Source organism: Takifugu rubripes, chromosome 19, assembly GCF_901000725.2.
Source record: "Takifugu rubripes chromosome 19, fTakRub1.2, whole genome shotgun sequence".
NCBI lineage: Eukaryota > Metazoa > Chordata > Actinopteri > Tetraodontiformes > Tetraodontidae > Takifugu > Takifugu rubripes.
The window spans coordinates 10,464,220-10,480,374 of record NC_042303.1 but is presented as its reverse complement, the minus strand read 5'-3'; the positions used below and the strand labels follow the sequence as shown (position 1 = coordinate 10,480,374).

At 45.5% G+C, this 16,155-nt stretch overlaps 3 protein-coding genes across 6 annotated transcripts; all 3 read left to right on the top strand.

Moving 5' to 3' along the window:
* The first annotated feature begins 1,422 nt into the window (after window positions 1–1,422).
* On the top strand, window positions 1,423–7,699 carry LOC101078261 (alpha-1,3-galactosyltransferase 2). Of its 2 annotated transcripts, none has more exons than XM_003973400.3 (6): window positions 1,423–1,852; window positions 2,656–2,701; window positions 2,789–2,878; window positions 3,583–3,678; window positions 4,651–4,788; window positions 5,420–7,699. In XM_003973400.3, the coding sequence occupies exons 2-6, from the start codon at window positions 2,697–2,699 to the stop codon at window positions 6,102–6,104; spliced, it is 1,014 nt and encodes a 337-aa protein (XP_003973449.2). In that variant the 5' UTR covers window positions 1,423–1,852; window positions 2,656–2,696; the 3' UTR covers window positions 6,105–7,699. The 2 variants fall into 2 exon arrangements, with proteins under 2 accessions (XP_003973449.2, XP_011612289.1); XM_011613987.2 differs by lacking the exon at window positions 1,423–1,852 and adding an exon at window positions 1,862–2,574.
* Window positions 7,700–9,067: 1,368 nt separating this feature from the next.
* Window positions 9,068–11,466, top strand: emp3a (epithelial membrane protein 3a (MAM blood group)). Its single transcript, XM_003973335.3, has 5 exons — window positions 9,068–9,177; window positions 9,977–10,087; window positions 10,224–10,326; window positions 10,489–10,629; window positions 10,770–11,466. Exons 2-5 carry the CDS (start codon window positions 10,010–10,012, stop codon window positions 10,943–10,945), a joined length of 498 nt encoding a protein of 165 aa, XP_003973384.2. The 5' UTR covers window positions 9,068–9,177; window positions 9,977–10,009; the 3' UTR covers window positions 10,946–11,466.
* Window positions 11,467–11,605: 139 nt separating this feature from the next.
* fam83e (family with sequence similarity 83 member E) lies at window positions 11,606–15,979 on the top strand. 3 transcript variants are annotated; one of them, XM_029826502.1, is made up of 10 exons: window positions 11,606–11,868; window positions 11,950–12,674; window positions 12,909–13,055; window positions 13,831–13,955; window positions 14,040–14,474; window positions 14,585–14,644; window positions 14,753–14,803; window positions 14,889–15,114; window positions 15,206–15,394; window positions 15,467–15,978. In XM_029826502.1, the coding sequence occupies exons 2-10, from the start codon at window positions 12,222–12,224 to the stop codon at window positions 15,659–15,661; spliced, it is 1,881 nt and encodes a 626-aa protein (XP_029682362.1). In that variant the 5' UTR covers window positions 11,606–11,868; window positions 11,950–12,221; the 3' UTR covers window positions 15,662–15,978. The 3 variants fall into 3 exon arrangements, with proteins under 3 accessions (XP_029682362.1, XP_003973383.3, XP_029682361.1); XM_003973334.3 differs by having other exon boundaries at window positions 15,188–15,394; XM_029826501.1 differs by lacking the exon at window positions 11,606–11,868 and having other exon boundaries at window positions 11,875–12,674; window positions 15,188–15,394; window positions 15,467–15,979.
* The last annotated feature ends 176 nt before the right edge of the window (window positions 15,980–16,155 follow it).

The window sequence follows — 16,155 nt, the reverse complement described above, 5'->3', positions numbered from 1 at the left end:
CATTGGGGAAACCAAACAACCTCTACACAGAAGAATGGCACAACACAGACGTGCCACCTCTTCGGGTCAGGATTCAGCAGCCCACTTACATCTAAAGGAGAGTGGGCACTCCTTCGAGGACAGCCAAGTAAGGATACTGGCCAGAGAAGACCGCTGGTTTGAAAGGGGGGTCAAGGAAGCTATCTATTAAATTGGAGAAACCATCCTTAAACAGAGGTGGTGGCCTGAGGCACTTCCTATCACCCACATACAATGCAGTCCTCCACTCCTTCCAACAGCAAAACAAACATTCACACCATTCCAAGAGACCCAGTGACTCATCACCATGTGACCCAGCAGACAAAGGGGAGACGCCTCAACAGAAACTAGGTGAACGACCCGACCAACGACCCTGCTAACGACTCTCAGGTGACCACCCAGATCATTAGCATGCAAATGGTCCACGGGGGCTATATATTTTCAAGCTCTCTCCCCAGCGATTTCAGAACTGAAGAAGCCTTCTGGATAGAAGGCGAAACGTCTTCAAGAGAAGAAACCCAGTCCAGTTGACAGAGAAAACTACCTTGGAAAGACTACCATTAAACCCATTCATTTGCAACAAATATAACTTAAGTACATTCATAAACTAGAAACAGAGCACTCGGCGTGTGCAAACAGCTAATTTCTCCACATGTTGTGACTTGCGCCCAAGAATACTGCAGGTAATTGGAATACCTTCAGTGGGTTGGTCCTCCTCCATATCTCGCTGGTCTTGAATTTGAGGGTTAGACTATGATTCTAAACATTTGGAGATCTGAGGCGTTTTCCTTTAATCGAGGTTGTTCAACTTAAAACCAGCAGATCATTTTCTTACATTTTGTGAGGTAATTCAAGGATGTGTAACAAAGCCCCTTGACTTTGATTTGGGGGAAATCAAAGGTTTAAAAGTATATGCAGATATATGCACGCCGTTGTGCTCTTAAATATGTCAGGCTGAAAACTAATCCTTTAGCTTAATGGAGATTCATCCTAATGAGACCAGCGCAGGCCCTTTATCATGCATGAAGCTTGACATGGGAATTAAGTTTCCTTTGTTTTTAGCATAACCCACGAATCCCTATGGACAGTCCTGTCCAATAATAAAACTTGTCCCTCGGTGGGACACATTCTTTTGCTTGTCTTGTTTCATGCCGTTTTTTAAAAATATTTTCGTTTCGTTACTTTTGACATCCTTTTGAGGATGTCGTAGGAGGTGTGTGCGTGTGTGCGGGGGGGGGACGACGCCTTCAGAGCAAACCTTTCATGGTCCCCTGGCTGGGACCATGAAAGGGTCAAGAAAACAAAACGAAACTATAGACTCCACTGTTTTTATTGAAAATTCTACAACTTTAATCGTAGCTAGTAGCCATTTGGATGACATTGAACTCGCAGCCCCCACCCCTGACTCTCTCTCTGCGCGACTGCGTGGGCGCGCGGACGGAACTTGTGTTATCCCGTTGGAAACTACTTAAAGACGCACGGGCGGAGCTCGAGGAAGCGTTCAAACAGCCGCGTGCCGTCTCGTGTCTTCTTTCTTTTCCTGCGTGGCCGCGCAGCAGCTGGTGCGGGTCTGCGCGCGCGCAGGTGGCGGTGGAAAGTGAAGTCAGAGGGAGCCGCACGGTGCGGGAGGGGGGACCACTCCTAGGTCACTGGTGTTCACGTTGAGTGGCGGAAAGACGTGACAAGCCCGGGCCACCCAGCGGGGTTTCCACGCCGATACTACCGCATGCGCTCCGCTCCGCTCGGGTGAAGTTTTACCCCCCCACCCCCCTCCTCACAGACTTTTTCCTTTTCGCAGGATTTTCGGTCATGTACGGGTGACATCGTCGGAAAGGTAGGTCAGCAGCAACTCCTCCCCTGTAAACCATCAGAGCGGCCGTTTGGCTCGAGGAAGTTGCTTGGAAATCAGTTGCGTTGAGCTTCTGTGACCTGGCGGCGCGTTTCCGGTTAAATTCTTCAGAATGAGAACGCAACATTTGCCTTTGCTGAGTAGAAAACAGCCCGCTTTAACTGGGAAACAGACGCTGCGACGTTGCTCTAAAATTCGGCCCCGTTAATATTCCCGAGATAGCGAAGGGTTATTTACTCATGTGTTCTTGACTAACTTTTTATAGACGCATTTACGTAATTTATTGGTCTGTGGAAGAGAATTTAGCCCGTAAGAGGTAAATTAAAACCAGACCGACATACCCATAAAAGTTTGTAAGTCCCAGCCTACAAAGTTTTTTCTAGTATATTCAGTAATAAATATATTCAGTAATGTCTGCTAGTATATAATAATGTACAGGAAGGGTCACGTGGCCAGAAATGTCTTTTGACTTTATTTTGTGCGCATCATAAAGACGAACTGGTTCTTCTGGCTTGACTACTCTGGAGATTTGCATTTTTCCAGCATGTCAGTGGCGGCTGTTTACTCCTCTGCTTATAAATGAAGGTCAAAAAGGTCTTGAGAACCACCTTTAGTGGTCTCTGACTGGTTGCTGACAGAACCTCGTTTAATGTGTAGCACCAGGAACTTGGAGGAAGTCTGTGTTGAACACACTGAATTCATGGCTGGTGAGATTAAATCTGCCCTGTCCACCCTGCGTGTCTCCGCTGAATATGTGATCACACGGCCCCTCTCATTTTCTTCAACAGTTGACTTCAGGTTGTGCTGACCTGGGACACGGTTTCCAACAATGAGGTATGTGGCACCTTTGATCCGCGCCTGCTGTTTCTGTCGGCGAGCCATCAATGTTTGCTGATAACTGTCTTGGCTCCAATCCTGCAGATCTGTTTACAAGATGAAGAGTTTCTGGAAGTTTCTGCTATGCCTTCCTTTCCTCCTCGGCCTCCTCTTCTACTCCAATCTGTCTATGAAGTTAGTGCAAGGTCCCCGTGGACCAGCTCAGCCATTTTTAAAGTCATGCCGTTTGCATCCGGTGTTCTTTATGTGCTTTTGCCCACAATTTGGCTCTGTGGTTGCCCCCTCCTATATCAGAACCTAAGAGCTCCAGGGTCAGAGGAACCAGTACCAGATGCCTCTGCTTTGGTTTGCATTAGCTCAGAAAACGAGACACCTGCTCAGTGGCATCAGAACTGAAATTTTCCAGGACTAGATACCACTCCCCCCCCCCCCCACACACACACACACCACCACCCCCCGTAACACAATATTCACCATCCTATCGGCTTCCTTGTTTATTTTTGGTGCGTGTGTCGTCTCTGAGCATGTTTGCAGAATGCTAAATACAGAACCATGTGAATAATGCCGGGCCTTCGGCCTTCGGCCTTCATGCTCCACCCATGCAATTCCCCTCTGTAAGCCCTCTTCTTATCAAGGAGAGACCATCGTCCAAGTTCGGTCGCCCATTTATCTCCATTGTAGCTTTGTAAAAAAAAAAAAAAAAATGCAGTTGAGTGATGATTTAGGAGGACTGATGTCCTGGAGATTAAACATTAACTGGAGTTTATGACAAGTGTCTGGTTATATTACAGGGCTGTTCTAAAGGTAATGTGCTATCTGTTGATTGGACGTTCATTATTACCTTCTCTGTTCAGTAACTGGCATTGGTTTGCTTTCAGCTTCTTTATAGGCATGATTCCAATGGGAAAATGCTCCCTGGAGAGCGGCAGCATGCTGAACCTTGACAACAGCGTGGATGCCAGCCTCGATCTCAGGTCAGACATTGTTTCCAGTGTGAAGGCCGTTGTTTCATCGTGGACGTGCCTTTTTAACCCAGCAGCGTCTGAGTGCTCCTTGTGCACGTGAAGTCATTTACCTTGGCTGTTACTCCCAGCTAACCTTGTTACAAACCACCCGAATGGGGTTTTCATATCACAACCATCCGCTGGGGTGGGGGAATTCACAGATGGCTTGCTTTGCACTACATTAGTGAAAATGAAAGAAAGCACTGTTATTATCACAGCTGTTTGAAACGTCCTCCACAGACAAATCCAATGACCACCTGACCATGTATCAATAATCATCTGCTCATCTGCTGCCTCAGACTCACCACGTCCTTTTTGGTCTGCGGGACCCAGATAGGTTACGTGTGCGTTCACTCTGTAAGCAGACAGAATTCGCTCGCTTGACCCACACCAGAGTTTGGATGACCTTTCAAGCCTGCTCAGATGAAGCGGCGTGTCCTATGAAATGAGCTCTGGTCCGTTTAAAGAGGGCCCAACCACACTGGCCTGAAGGCGCCCTCAGTTTAAAAGCCCTGCACTGTGAGCTCAGTAGAGTCCGAAATCTAAATGAATTTATTTATGTTCTAGTGTGAATATAATAAACCAGGCTGAGTTTTACTGCTTAATAGCCCAGAATGGAAAATAATCACTTCCCACAGGTGGGACTGTTTTCAGTTTGTGTGAACTGAAGTTCATTGATATGAAACAGTTTTTTTTTATTCCTTCTTGTTCGGTTCTTGGTTTCACTTTCAGCACAGCAATGGGGGAGGGTGGTCTGAACTGAGAATGAATGATGAACACAAGAGGCGAAAGTTCTCTCGCAGGTGTGCTCTTTCTGTGGTCCAGGGGTAAACGCCTGGCAGAAATATGCTGAAGAGCGCAGCTGCCACAGACTGAGGGGAGTGGTTTCCTGAAGCCCGTGTGCCTGGTTCTGATCTGAGGCGCCGCCTCCTTCTATTCCAGGTCGAGACATGACGTGCAGACGTGCACTCCCTGGAAGGCCCCCATTATCTGGGATGGAATGTTCGACCCTGACCTGTACGACCGGACGCACCAGCGGGAGGGCTCCTCTGTGGCTCTGACGGTGTTTGCCGTCGGCAGGTTGGTCTCCTCTTCTGCTTGTTCCATTCCAACTGACATCCTTTCCCTTCTCATTTGGACTCCGTAAAATCAGCAAGCTGTTCATTTTTGGTTCCCAGGGTTGTTGTATCGTTCATCTGCTGCCCCACTTTTGATTTGTTCACCATTGTGGGAAGAAAATTATTTGTTATTATTATATATTATTATTAATATTTTGTTAGAAATGAAAGGAAGTGATTCATTGTCATAAGCCTGAAGCATAAATAGTGTACGTGCTTTCCTTCTGCACTACAATGACACCACCCACTGAGGGCGGTATCTGGAAAATGACTGGGCGTCAGGATGTGTTCATCCTTTTTAGGCGCTGTGGCTGCTCAGTAATGGCATTATATAACGACTGAGTGAGTTTACAGAGGATGCAAGAATAAAGTAGGCGTGCAAGAATGGCTGCGTTCCATTTGCTGCGAGTGGTGGTGTATCCTTTATTACTACAGTGGGCTTTTTGTTTGTCTTGATGAAAGAATCACTTCTTGTTAGCACTGAGCGAGCAGCAGAAGCTGTCCTTCATTACAGGCGCGTCGGATGATTCCAGGCATTTCTGAGCTGCGGCTTAGGTATGAAAGCTGATATTGGCTGTCTTTTCTCTTCAAAGGTACCTGGACGCTTACCTGGAAGCCTTCCTGCAGTCAGCGGAGCGCCACTTTATGTTGGGTTTGCCCGTCACCTATTACGTGTTCACCGACCAGCCAGAGAAGATCCCGCACATCAAACTGGGTCCCCAGCGACGCTTAAAGGTGCTGCAGGTGCAGAGAGCCTCCCGCTGGCAGGACATCTCCATGATGAGGATGAAGACGATAGCGGACACCATCGAGTCGGACATCCGCCACCAATCCAAGTACGTCTTCTGCTTCGATGTGGACCAGGTGTTTTCCGGAAGGTTCGGTCCGGAGGCTCTGGGGGAGTCGGTGGCGTTGCTCCACGCCTACTACTACCGTCTCCCGAAGAGGCTGTACACGTACGACCGCAACCCCAAATCCGTGGCGTACATGGAAAATGGCGACTTCTACTATCACGCCGCCGTCTTCGGAGGCTCGTGGGAGAGTGTGAAGGCCCTGACGGAGACCTGCTACAAGAGCATCATGGAGGATAAAAAGAACAACGTGGAGGCTCTGTGGCACGACGAGAGCCACCTCAACAAGTACATGTTGCTTAACAAACCAAGTCGGGTGCTCTCTCCAGAGTACTGCTGGGACCCCGATATCGGCTACAGGACAGACATACACATTTCCCGACTCCTCTGGGCGCCCAAAGACTACTCAAGGCTACGTTCTTTTTGACAAGTTTGGGAATGCATTTGAGAGATGGCAGGTAAAGTGTTGGACAAGCACGGTCTGTGGTGGATCCGAGCGGGTGTTTTTCTAATCATTTTTCCCTCTCTACCTTGGATTTTGTACACATTTGAGCCCAGGGTTAGGACTTTTGATACGGCTTCAGTTGAGATCTTTTCACACACAAGTTTTTTTTTTATCTAACAGTAAATAAAAAACAAGTTCTTGCTGACGCTTTCTGCTGCCTGCGCATTTTCAGATGTTACAATCTACCAACAACAAACTTTCACTTTAAAGACAAATTTAAATAAAAATAAAGAACAATAGCTTTAAAGATTAACCAGCCCTTTAGTTTCTTTGGCTGAATAAAATTGGACTTCTGGCAGGTTTTTTAGACATTTCCCCTCTTATCCAAGAGGCTTGTTAGATAAGAGGAGAACGGACGTTTACATGAATTCCAAAGATTCTCGTCTAATGAGAACATTCATTAACATATATCTTTAGTTATTAATTAAATTAAAATGAAATCAATTAAAAGGGCTCAGACTCAAGTAGACTTTGTTTCTGTCTCAGGAATTTTCATGATGTGTGCTGACATGTACTCCCAACCTTTTGCAGCTTAAGTATGTGTAATTTGTAATTTACACTGTTGTATTTGTCTCACAAATGGCCTTAGCAGCCATTCCAGTCTATGTACACCTGACGACTGGTCTCTCTCTGAATGTATATGAATGGATCACTGACAGTATGCTGCCTCTGACACATTTTAGCTCCTTGTTTTCTAACTCCAGAAGAACACTGATATTTTGGGAAGCATTTAACCCACAACAGAGCTATGACATTCATTTTTGGCCTTTATTTTGATGAAATTGTGAGCGCTTGTGTTGTCTGATTTATTTACCTCACGCAGTTCTTATTTTGCATTGTAGTCAGTTAGATTTTTTTATGACCCTAAATAATGCAACTCAGTTCAGCTTTTACCAGAAACGGGTTCAGGGGTGTCAGACAGAGCCGTGTTGGACATTGCTTGCCTCAGGCTCACCCTTTTGTTAGTGCTACACACTTGTGTTTTACTGCTGTAAGTGTCTCAAAGACTGCTAACAGAATTCACCACAAGGCAGGAGGCAACAAGCTGCTAGCGTATTCTTTAACAGCTTCTCCCCTGTTTTTGCTGCGTCTGCACAGTGGCATCGCTGCACTCGGCACGTGCGAGGGAAAGCCACTTAATATGGTCACTGATCAGGCTTGCAGCCATAACTCATCACGAGCAGCACTGGGAAAGCTGCGGCTGTGATCCCCCCTGTTTTCTTTTTGTTTCTTTTGCCAACTGCAGTTTGCTTTCACGCCACAGATCAACTCGGGTTTATTTGGGAGACGACACGGACTATGTTTACTTTTCCACCCGAGTATCACAAATACAAAAGTGTTGAAGAGAATGTTCCTTAAATATCCCTGCAGTTCAAGCCAGCAAAGGGTAGAAGGCCATTTCTTATCTGGGGTGAGCAGCACTGCATCCTGTTCCTACTTTTTAAGGTCCAGGCAACTTTTTAGGCTCTTTTCACTTAACATTCACTTTTCAATAAAATATCTTTGGATAAAGTGTAGCTCATTTTGTCTTAAATTCACTCAAAACAAGGATGAACTCGATGTTACCCACAGCAGCAATATCCTTAACTTTAGAGCCTTGCTCTATTCCTAACTTCAGCCTCGGTTTAATGCTCTTTTCATTAGTATTACTGCTGTCCAGGTTGATATAAAGATGACAAAAGTCAAATCGGTACAAATTTCATACAATTGATCATTGTCAATGACTGTAAACTTTGTGGGTCCAGCCAAGTCAGCTACGTGTTGTCTTGGGCCCTGGTCTGCTTGAGGAGTCTGCTCCATCATGGCAAGAACCTCCCTTCTCTACACACCTAACTTTGCCAACCAAATCCAAATGTCTTTGCCCTCAGACGTGAAGAACCACAACACTGTGTAGTCTTTGTAAAAGCGCAAAGCTTGAGAGGGTCAAAGTTTAGGTCTCAGCTAGAGTCCACTTTGATGTTTTATTATCGGAATCCAAGCAGACGCTTCTTTCGGTTCAGGTTGTACTATATTGCCCCCTGCAGGAGGACTGTGGAATAACTATCGACGAAGAACGCTACATATTCTCGTAAAATAAAGTTGCGAAACAACGAATCAGACATTAGTGCGATTTGTTTTTAATTTCTGAAGTAACTTTTAATATAAATATTTCAGGTATAGTGCGCAGCTGCTTCAGGCTGAAGGTAGCACTTTGCAATTTCTCGTTCTGACCACCAGATGGCGCCATCACTGGACTACAACTTTAAAGAATACCGTAATCATTTTTACTGAAAATTTTTACTGAAAATTTAAAAGACGGAAAAGGATAAGATGACATCATCACTGCGCGGAAACGATCCAGAACTTTGACAGTGGTTGTAACTTCTTGATATCTTGTAGGCTGCAGATGAAAATGAGGTGTGGCAGCTGGCGTTTTCAGCCAAAACATCTACACAGTAGAAAAAAGTAGGGGAAAAAGTAGATCCGCTCTAAAAAGAACAGAACAACCTCCTGTTCCTCTTTTTATACGACTCATCCTTTCCCAAGAATCGAAATAAGTTTTTAAAATATATAACACGCATATAAAAGATGAACTCTTTAGGGTAGTAAAATGCATAATAACTGAATAAATAGCTGTAGTAGTAAATAAATGTTAACAGATGTGCTTTTCATGCTGTTGTCTGCTTTCATGGCTTTTTTATGAAAAATCAAAAGGGGATTCGGTCTGACTAATTATAATTATTATTTTTCCCCCTCATCTTTGAGAAAAAGCTTGTCCCAGAGGAATGTTATTCTGATTCTGAGTGTGTGACCACAGGTTTTGAGGGGGAGGGAAGGGGCCATTTGGAGGAAATGGGTGTAGAGAACTCCTCCTAGTTCTGACTCCACATTCCTTTTTTGTATCCTTGAAGATTTGCAGCTGCAACTGAAGGACGGTGGAAAACGTGCAGAGGTGGAAGAGCAGCAGTCGGAAGAAGAGGCGACTGTTGAGGTGTGAAGCTGCTGAAACTGAGGGGTAAGAACCTCCTTTAGATCTTTCTAGATCTGCTGTTATGAGCTTATGTCTGTTGCTTCGTACATAACCTTTCAAAGGATTCCTTCTATTGCCACACGTTCCATGACGTTCTGTTCATCTGTGCCAGGTCCCACATGTGGTTCCTAAACCAGATGTAGTAATGTGTATTCTAGCACATGTTTACACTGGAGCTGAAGGTTACTTAAGGAGAGTAAAGCCTGAATCCTGAACTTTACTAAAAATAAATGAAAATATATCCAACTATTGACTTTTGATCAAGGAAATTCATTGAAATATATATGTTTAGCATGCCTGCAGCAACAATAACTGACTAAAAAATCATAATTTCTTTGTGTTTTGAGGCTGAGCATTTTGTGTCTCTGGCTCCGTATCTGCAGGAAAAGAAACATATGGTCATCATTTTACTTCCTTTTTATTTCTTGATGTTGGCAGAGGGAAAGTCTGCCCCCCCCCCCCCTTCCCCCAAGTAAAATAAATTAGTCATTTGCTCCGTTGTGCAATCACACAACGACGTGTGGCTGGGTTTTACCATCAGTTTACTCAGATAATATTATTTTTTACAACGATGACGGACCTCATGTTTCTGTTTAGATTTTTCTGTTTCGTCGGTGCAGATGTTGCAGGATCAGTGTTGCCCCAGTTTCCTCTGAGAGTCACTGCAAATATGCCGCCCATGTCAAACAGAGTTAACGATGCTCGCTCTTGGAAAGAGAGCTCTTCGCCTTCTAATGCGGAACCCTGTAGGTCCTGACAAAAGGTCACTTTTCTGCCTGTTCAGAATTCCAGGAGAATTGCTCATCTCCCAGCAGCCATGGTCCTCCTGCTGGTCTCCATAACCGTGTTGCATCTGGTCACTCTGGCCATGCTCCTCATAGCTACTCTGGAGAAGGTGAGACAGTTCCCACCTGACAGATCTCTGCTACTTTGACCCAGGTGCCTACTTCTGGTGCTGGAGGACCTCCTCTGGACCCTTCTTCCTATCAGGCTTTCATCACAGTGTTTGTTTTCTTTCTTTGGTTCTGCAGTCCTGGTGGGTCCGGTCCAATTCGGAAATCACAGACCTTTGGTACAACTGCTTCCACGATAACGTCACGGACACCTGGTTGTGCGCCACCTCCAGTGAGAACGGTAGCTCACAAACACGTGGTTGAAGCCATCAAAAAAGGCTGGAAACTTGACAGGATGTGGGGATTCTATGATAATATATGTGGGGATTCTATGTCCAGATAATTGAAGCTCTTAATTGTCCTGCGCGTTCTTACCCTCGTTCTCCGGCCCCTCTGCCCCCAGACTGGCTGCGGTCTGTTCAGGCTCTCATGGTTCTATCCGTGGTCTTCTCCTCCATCTCCTTCCTGGTCTTCCTTGTTCAGCTGCTCGCCTTATCCAAAGGTCAACTCTTCTACTTCACAGGCCTCTGTCAGGCATTTGCAGGTATGTAAACCACAATAGTATCATCTTTAGAACAGCTTAGTCTTTAATCGCTTGCATGAGTAATGAATAGGTGTGACGGGACCAGAGCGTTCAGAGTTAAAAATGTAACTGTTTAACATAGTTTAACTGTGCTCCTTCAGGTCTCGCGGCCCTTGCCGCTTGCCTCATCTTCACCTTCCGCTGGAAGGATATCTTAAATGATGCCAAAGATCTGAGGAAAGGCCACTTTGGTTACTGTTTCGTCCTGGCGTGGATCTGTGTCCCTCTCCTCCTCATCAGCGCCTTCTTGTACGTGCACCTTCGCAAGAGGCAGTGAGAGGAATCTGGCACCATTCGGCTCAATAGTCAAAAAGCTCTAACACCTTTCGACTTTGGTCAAGACCCTCCCGACCAGGCACCGGTCAGATTCTCTGAGAACTCATTGGAGAACGTGTAGGACATTATGTCCCCACTGTGGTATTTCTGTCTGCGAGACCTTATTGTTTTGTCTCCTTGTTGTCACTCCCCCAGATCAAGCATGTGAAAAAAGCTCTGACATCCCAGACCGTCACTGCTTTAATGTCTCATATTGACAGTGTTCTCGTTGTACCGGTAGCATTCATGCAGAGTGCTTTGCATAGCTGTGACTCTGCTGGTGCAGCAGGGCGGGACGCCTATGTCGTGCACTCGCTCATTATTTATGCTGTCCATAGTATATTTTTGCTTTTTTTGCTTTATGCCTCTTCTCTTTCCTGGAGAAAACCACCGTCTTTAATTGATACAAGCTTTCAGCAACATGTATCTTCTTGTAAAGAAATTAAAGAAGATTGCTGTAATTGCAGCGCACACACCACACAATTACAGTCACTACATGTGTTTCTTTGTCCAGAATCCTACCTGTCAGGCTCAACCGGTTGGGGGAAAAAAGGCCGTTCTAATACTTCTCAGTTCATTTCAATGAAGGCTTGTTTGCGGTGTTTTCTAGTGTGGACATCAGCTTCCCTGTAAATTAAAGGGAGCACATTGCATAAACTTTGATTTAATGATGTCACGGCTGACGGATTAAAGGCATCAAAAGAGCAGATGGGTTACGGACAAGTACAGGAGGAGCCTGCGTATCCGTCAGTTGCACAGAATGCCTGGAATCTGGGAGGAACAGGGGAGTGGAGGGTTGAAAATGACAGAGGAGCAGGTGTGGGAGGTCACCAGAGAGCCTCTGGAAGAGGCTGAATGAGACAGAAGAGACGGGCTGCGTCTGAGGTGAGTGTCGCTGTGACATGTGAAGCCGATCGTTGCTTGTGTTCCTATTTTCATTATCTATTTCCTTATTGTACGCCCAAGCTGGAGGACGGAAGCATAAAATGCGTTAGTGACTGAACTTCGGAACCCCGAACGGTCCATTATCTCCACTGAGATAAACACTCCAGGACTGTTGGCCACATCAAGGTTTCGTGTGCTCGATGCTGCAGCATGGAAATACAGGCAAATGTAGCAGGACGAATGACAGGAATTAAGGATTTAAAGGGATGAGCAAGCTCAGGGAGTCCTGGCTGCCACACACACACAGTCAGTAGAGGGAGACCTGCCACAGAAAGACGCTCAAAGCCGCAGTCATGCCAAACTCCCAAGAGGAGAGCCTGGATGAGGATGTGGTCTTTCTGCCGGTCAGCGAGTCCTCGCCACAGTTCATCTACTGCGAGAAGGAGCGCCGGGCTGTGGAGAGGCTCCTGAGCTCGGGGCCTGAGGCCTTCTACAGCTCCATCGGTACGGAGCTCCCAGGCTGCTTCTTGTCTCCTGAAGAGGTGTGTCAGATCAGCAGCTGGGCTCAGGACTACCGCTTCAAACCTCCACTGGAGGCGACGCAGAGCAGCACACCTCTGGAGGACTTCAGTTCCACCTATTTTCCCCCGAACTCTGACATTCCAACGCCAGACCTGGAGCTGGGCTGGCCTGAGAAAGACCCCTGGCCAGTGAAGGGAAATGTTACAGTCCACACCAACCCCCCTGCCGAGGGAGACCCTCCCATTAGAGAAATCATCAGACGACACCTGCAACAGGCCAGCAAAGTGGGTTTGAATCCATTTGAACACATTTTTATAAAAGACAGCTGTGGTTTCAACACATACAAAGTTAAGTGAGTGACCCGTCACATTAGATTTAGCTCCACTGGCAGTCTTTGTCCTCTCAAGAGTAACAGTGCAATAACAGGGAGATTATACAGTTATTTTCATTTCATTGTCCTTTTCACGGCGAGACTGAAAGGCTCCTTTGGTGTGAGAGACGTTGGTTTTCCTCTGCAGGTTATCGCCATCGTGACTGACAGATTAACAGATTGTGCGGTAATCGGGGATTTACACAGCGCTGCGTCTCGTGGCGTCGCCATTTACATCATCCTGAATGAGAGGTCCATCCAAGAGACTTTCATGCTCAAGAAACTCAGACATCCGGTGAGTCACGTCCGGCTCAAACGGCCGTGCAAGCATTCAAATCCGGGAAGAAACAAAAAACAGAAAACTAGAAGTTATAGTAAATCTGTAAAGTGGGGCATTTATTTAGCTTATGTCAGAGTTATGTTAGAGCACCATAAAGTGCATTTGTTCTTCCATCGGAATGTTTGTGGAATACATTCAGCAACATAGTCTGTAGCTAAACCGGTTGCACAACATTTATCCTCTCCCTTCAAGAGGTGAAACACTTCCCTTTCTCATACGACTTAGATACTGTGATTAATGACTGATGCAGTCGGAACAGCGACCTCTACGGTCTGGGTCGTACTGGTTCTGTAGTTTCAAGGCCACTCATTCCTTGCATTTCAACAAGACAGGATGATTAGGGTACTGTATGATTAGGGATAAATTGTGGCCCACAGCTAGCACCACATTAGTCAGATGATGTAACAAATGACCTTATTGGTGGCGTATTGTAGGCACCTGTCTGCATATGTAGGTTAAACTACAGAGGGGAAGTTCAAATAACACTCATTATCCACCAGCACACATAGCTTATTAGCAGCTAGCAGGAAAAACAACCAAGCAGAATTAGGTTAGTTTAACTGAAAGGTGGTGATCTTGGCCTGTTTATGGGAAGGATCTGTCCAACCAAGAATCAGCTTCCAGCAATTACTTAAAGGGTTCTTTGACACTAGACCAAAAGTTAGTGGGATCAAACGTTAAATTTAGTTATCCTGTAGCAATAACTGCTAATGAATCTGTGGTTTGGCAGAACATGCGGGTCCGTGTCATTGGAGGGAAAACCTTCTGCTCCAGGATGGGGAGGATGGTGGCCGGAGAAATGAAAGTCAACTTCCTCCTGCTGGATTTAAAAACAGTGGTTCACGGCAGTTACAGGTAAACTATTCATATAGCAGTATAGTATGGAAGTATAGTCCTTTTACTCGCCCAGACTGTGTAACAGGTTGTTGCTCCTCTCAGTCTCACATGGACGGATGCCCACCTGCACCGGCAGATGATCACTGTTCTGAATGGTCCAGTTGTCGACTCATTCGACCAAGAGTTCAGGATCCTTTTTGCTGCTTCTCTCCCCGTTCCGGACACCTGCACGATGGCAGGTAGTCCCACTGAGGTCAGCCAACAGATGAAGAACATCACAGATCTCAGATTTCACAAACATTTACCTCTGGAGCTGGAGATTAGCAGCCCTCCGTCCCCACCGTTTGATGCCCACCTGGACTGGGAAGCAATGGGGGTGATCCACATCGACGCCTGCATCCCCGACACGCCTCTAGGTCACCCTGAGGAAACGGCGTTAACACAATCACCAGTGCAGAAAACTACTCTGTTTGATAAAATCCCACCAGTTTTGGAGAATTCTGCAGAGAGCAGAAACCAGTTTATCAAATTAAAACAGTAAGTGGGTCATGTTGGTTTGATCATGCTCATGTTGGGATTCTTTCTGCCTGATTTTCAAGTATTTGTAGAACCTTCCAATGTTTTTTAATCATTGTTTTACATGACAGAGTGAAGGGAAACACATCTCCGGTGACAAATTATGTACCAGACAAACCAGCGGCCTTCAAGTTAGTCTCCTCACTGCTTATGAGACACAGAGAATTCTGTGCTTGCAATTGCCTCATGTTTCAATTAATTGTGTTTGGGATCATTTTTCATCATTTTTTGTCCTTTAGCAATGCCCCACCTTTGCTAAACAACATGACAGCTCCAGAAAAAAATAAAAGGTAATAAAGGAATAAAGGTAATAAAGGAAGAAACAGAGAATCAAAAACTGTAATAACCAGATTGGTATGTTCTTGTTTCCTGTAGGGAAGAAGCCTTTACGGTGAAGAATCTTGCCAGGAGACGCTCTTTAGAGAAGAACATCCATTTAGAAGACAGATTAACCAAAAGGTCTGAGGAGAGACCCGTTGAGCAAAATCACAGTAAGAAGCTGCTCTCCCCGACTAGAAGAGAGCGTTCCAAAGCCATTTTAGAGGAGGAGCTCAGCATGTATGAAAACTGCCAAATAATGGAGAGTGCGTGGTCTTCTAGGGTGAGTCAGTGCTGTGGAAAAATAAGCAGTTAAGCCCTGATGCAGAAACTGAGACTTTGTCCTCTAATCACAGAAACCTTTAATCCTGAAGCTGCCGCAGTCAGAGAGCTTCAGCTCTCTCAATGACATGATGAAGAGGATTCAGCCCCAGGAAAGTTCTCTCGGGCAGCTTCACGGAGGATCTAGAGGGGCTGTTTCCGAACTGAGTCGGTCCATGATGGACCTGAGTGTGCACAAACCTGACAAAAGTCCTATCCCAGTGCCCAGGTTTCAAGCCAGTGTGAGTAGAGAGAGACACACATTTGTGGTGTTTGTTGGGTATTTTATTGATGTTGGTGTCTGTCTCTGACAGTGCTTCAACCCAGACGCCTTAACGTCGACTATTGCCCTGATGAAGAAAAGAAATGAGGATTTAAAACCCTCCCTGTACAGAACTCCCAAAACCTTCGTGCCCAGAGAGAGGCCTCGCAGCTCCACTTATGGCCTGGACTGGAGACGGCCACTGCTGGAGCGGCCTGAAGATCTTAAAATGGGAGTGAAAAAATGAGACATTAGGCCAACACTAATGTTTTTGTCTTTGAGTCACAGAGGATGAGCAGTAGAAGAGATTACTGTGCAAATTCCTAAGTTACTGAACCAAACCAAGCTAAACAGGTTGTAGCTCTAACCATAAACCCCAGTTGGAGCTTTTATGGCAGCTCTGGCTAGTCAGTGGAGGGTTGAATTAAGACAAGGTTGCCTCAGATCAATAAAGATAACTCATCTGTTTGTTTGATTCTCCATGGACTTTGTCTGTGCTTCATAAATATGTTTTACCTCATGATATGTTCAAATAAATTGAATGTTTCTGTTCATGGTGCTCTTACAGTTATACTGCTGTTTAATCCATATGAATAAAGTTTAAAAAATAGAGACGATTATCAAAACAGATTTTAGGAGTTTTTTAAAAAGTGCAATAGTTCTGACTTGCACATTTGAAATGACATATGAAGCACATTAAACCTGAATAAAGTCACCTTTAGAAAAATACATACTACCAAT

What these genes read in the sequence shown, in the direction of transcription:
- emp3a (XM_003973335.3), top strand. Translation starts at nt 10,010, where the DNA reads ATGGTCCTCCTGCTGGTCTCCATAACCGTGTTGCATCTGGTCACTCTG. An exon ending in CGCCACCTCCAGTGAGAACG is followed by an intron (nt 10,327 to 10,488) that starts GTAGCTCACAAA and finishes CTCTGCCCCCAG; the next exon opens with ACTGGCTGCGGTCTGTTCAG. An exon ending in CCTCTGTCAGGCATTTGCAG is followed by an intron (nt 10,630 to 10,769) that starts GTATGTAAACCA and finishes GTGCTCCTTCAG; the next exon opens with GTCTCGCGGCCCTTGCCGCT.
- fam83e (XM_029826501.1), top strand. Translation starts at nt 12,222, where the DNA reads ATGCCAAACTCCCAAGAGGAGAGCCTGGATGAGGATGTGGTCTTTCTG. An exon ending in CAGTTTATCAAATTAAAACA is followed by an intron (nt 14,475 to 14,584) that starts GTAAGTGGGTCA and finishes TTTACATGACAG; the next exon opens with AGTGAAGGGAAACACATCTC. An exon ending in AGAGTGCGTGGTCTTCTAGG is followed by an intron (nt 15,115 to 15,187) that starts GTGAGTCAGTGC and finishes CTCTAATCACAG; the next exon opens with AAACCTTTAATCCTGAAGCT.
- LOC101078261 (XM_003973400.3), top strand. An exon ending in TACTCCAATCTGTCTATGAA is followed by an intron (nt 2,879 to 3,582) that starts GTTAGTGCAAGG and finishes GTTTGCTTTCAG; the next exon opens with CTTCTTTATAGGCATGATTC. An exon ending in ACGGTGTTTGCCGTCGGCAG is followed by an intron (nt 4,789 to 5,419) that starts GTTGGTCTCCTC and finishes TTCTCTTCAAAG; the next exon opens with GTACCTGGACGCTTACCTGG.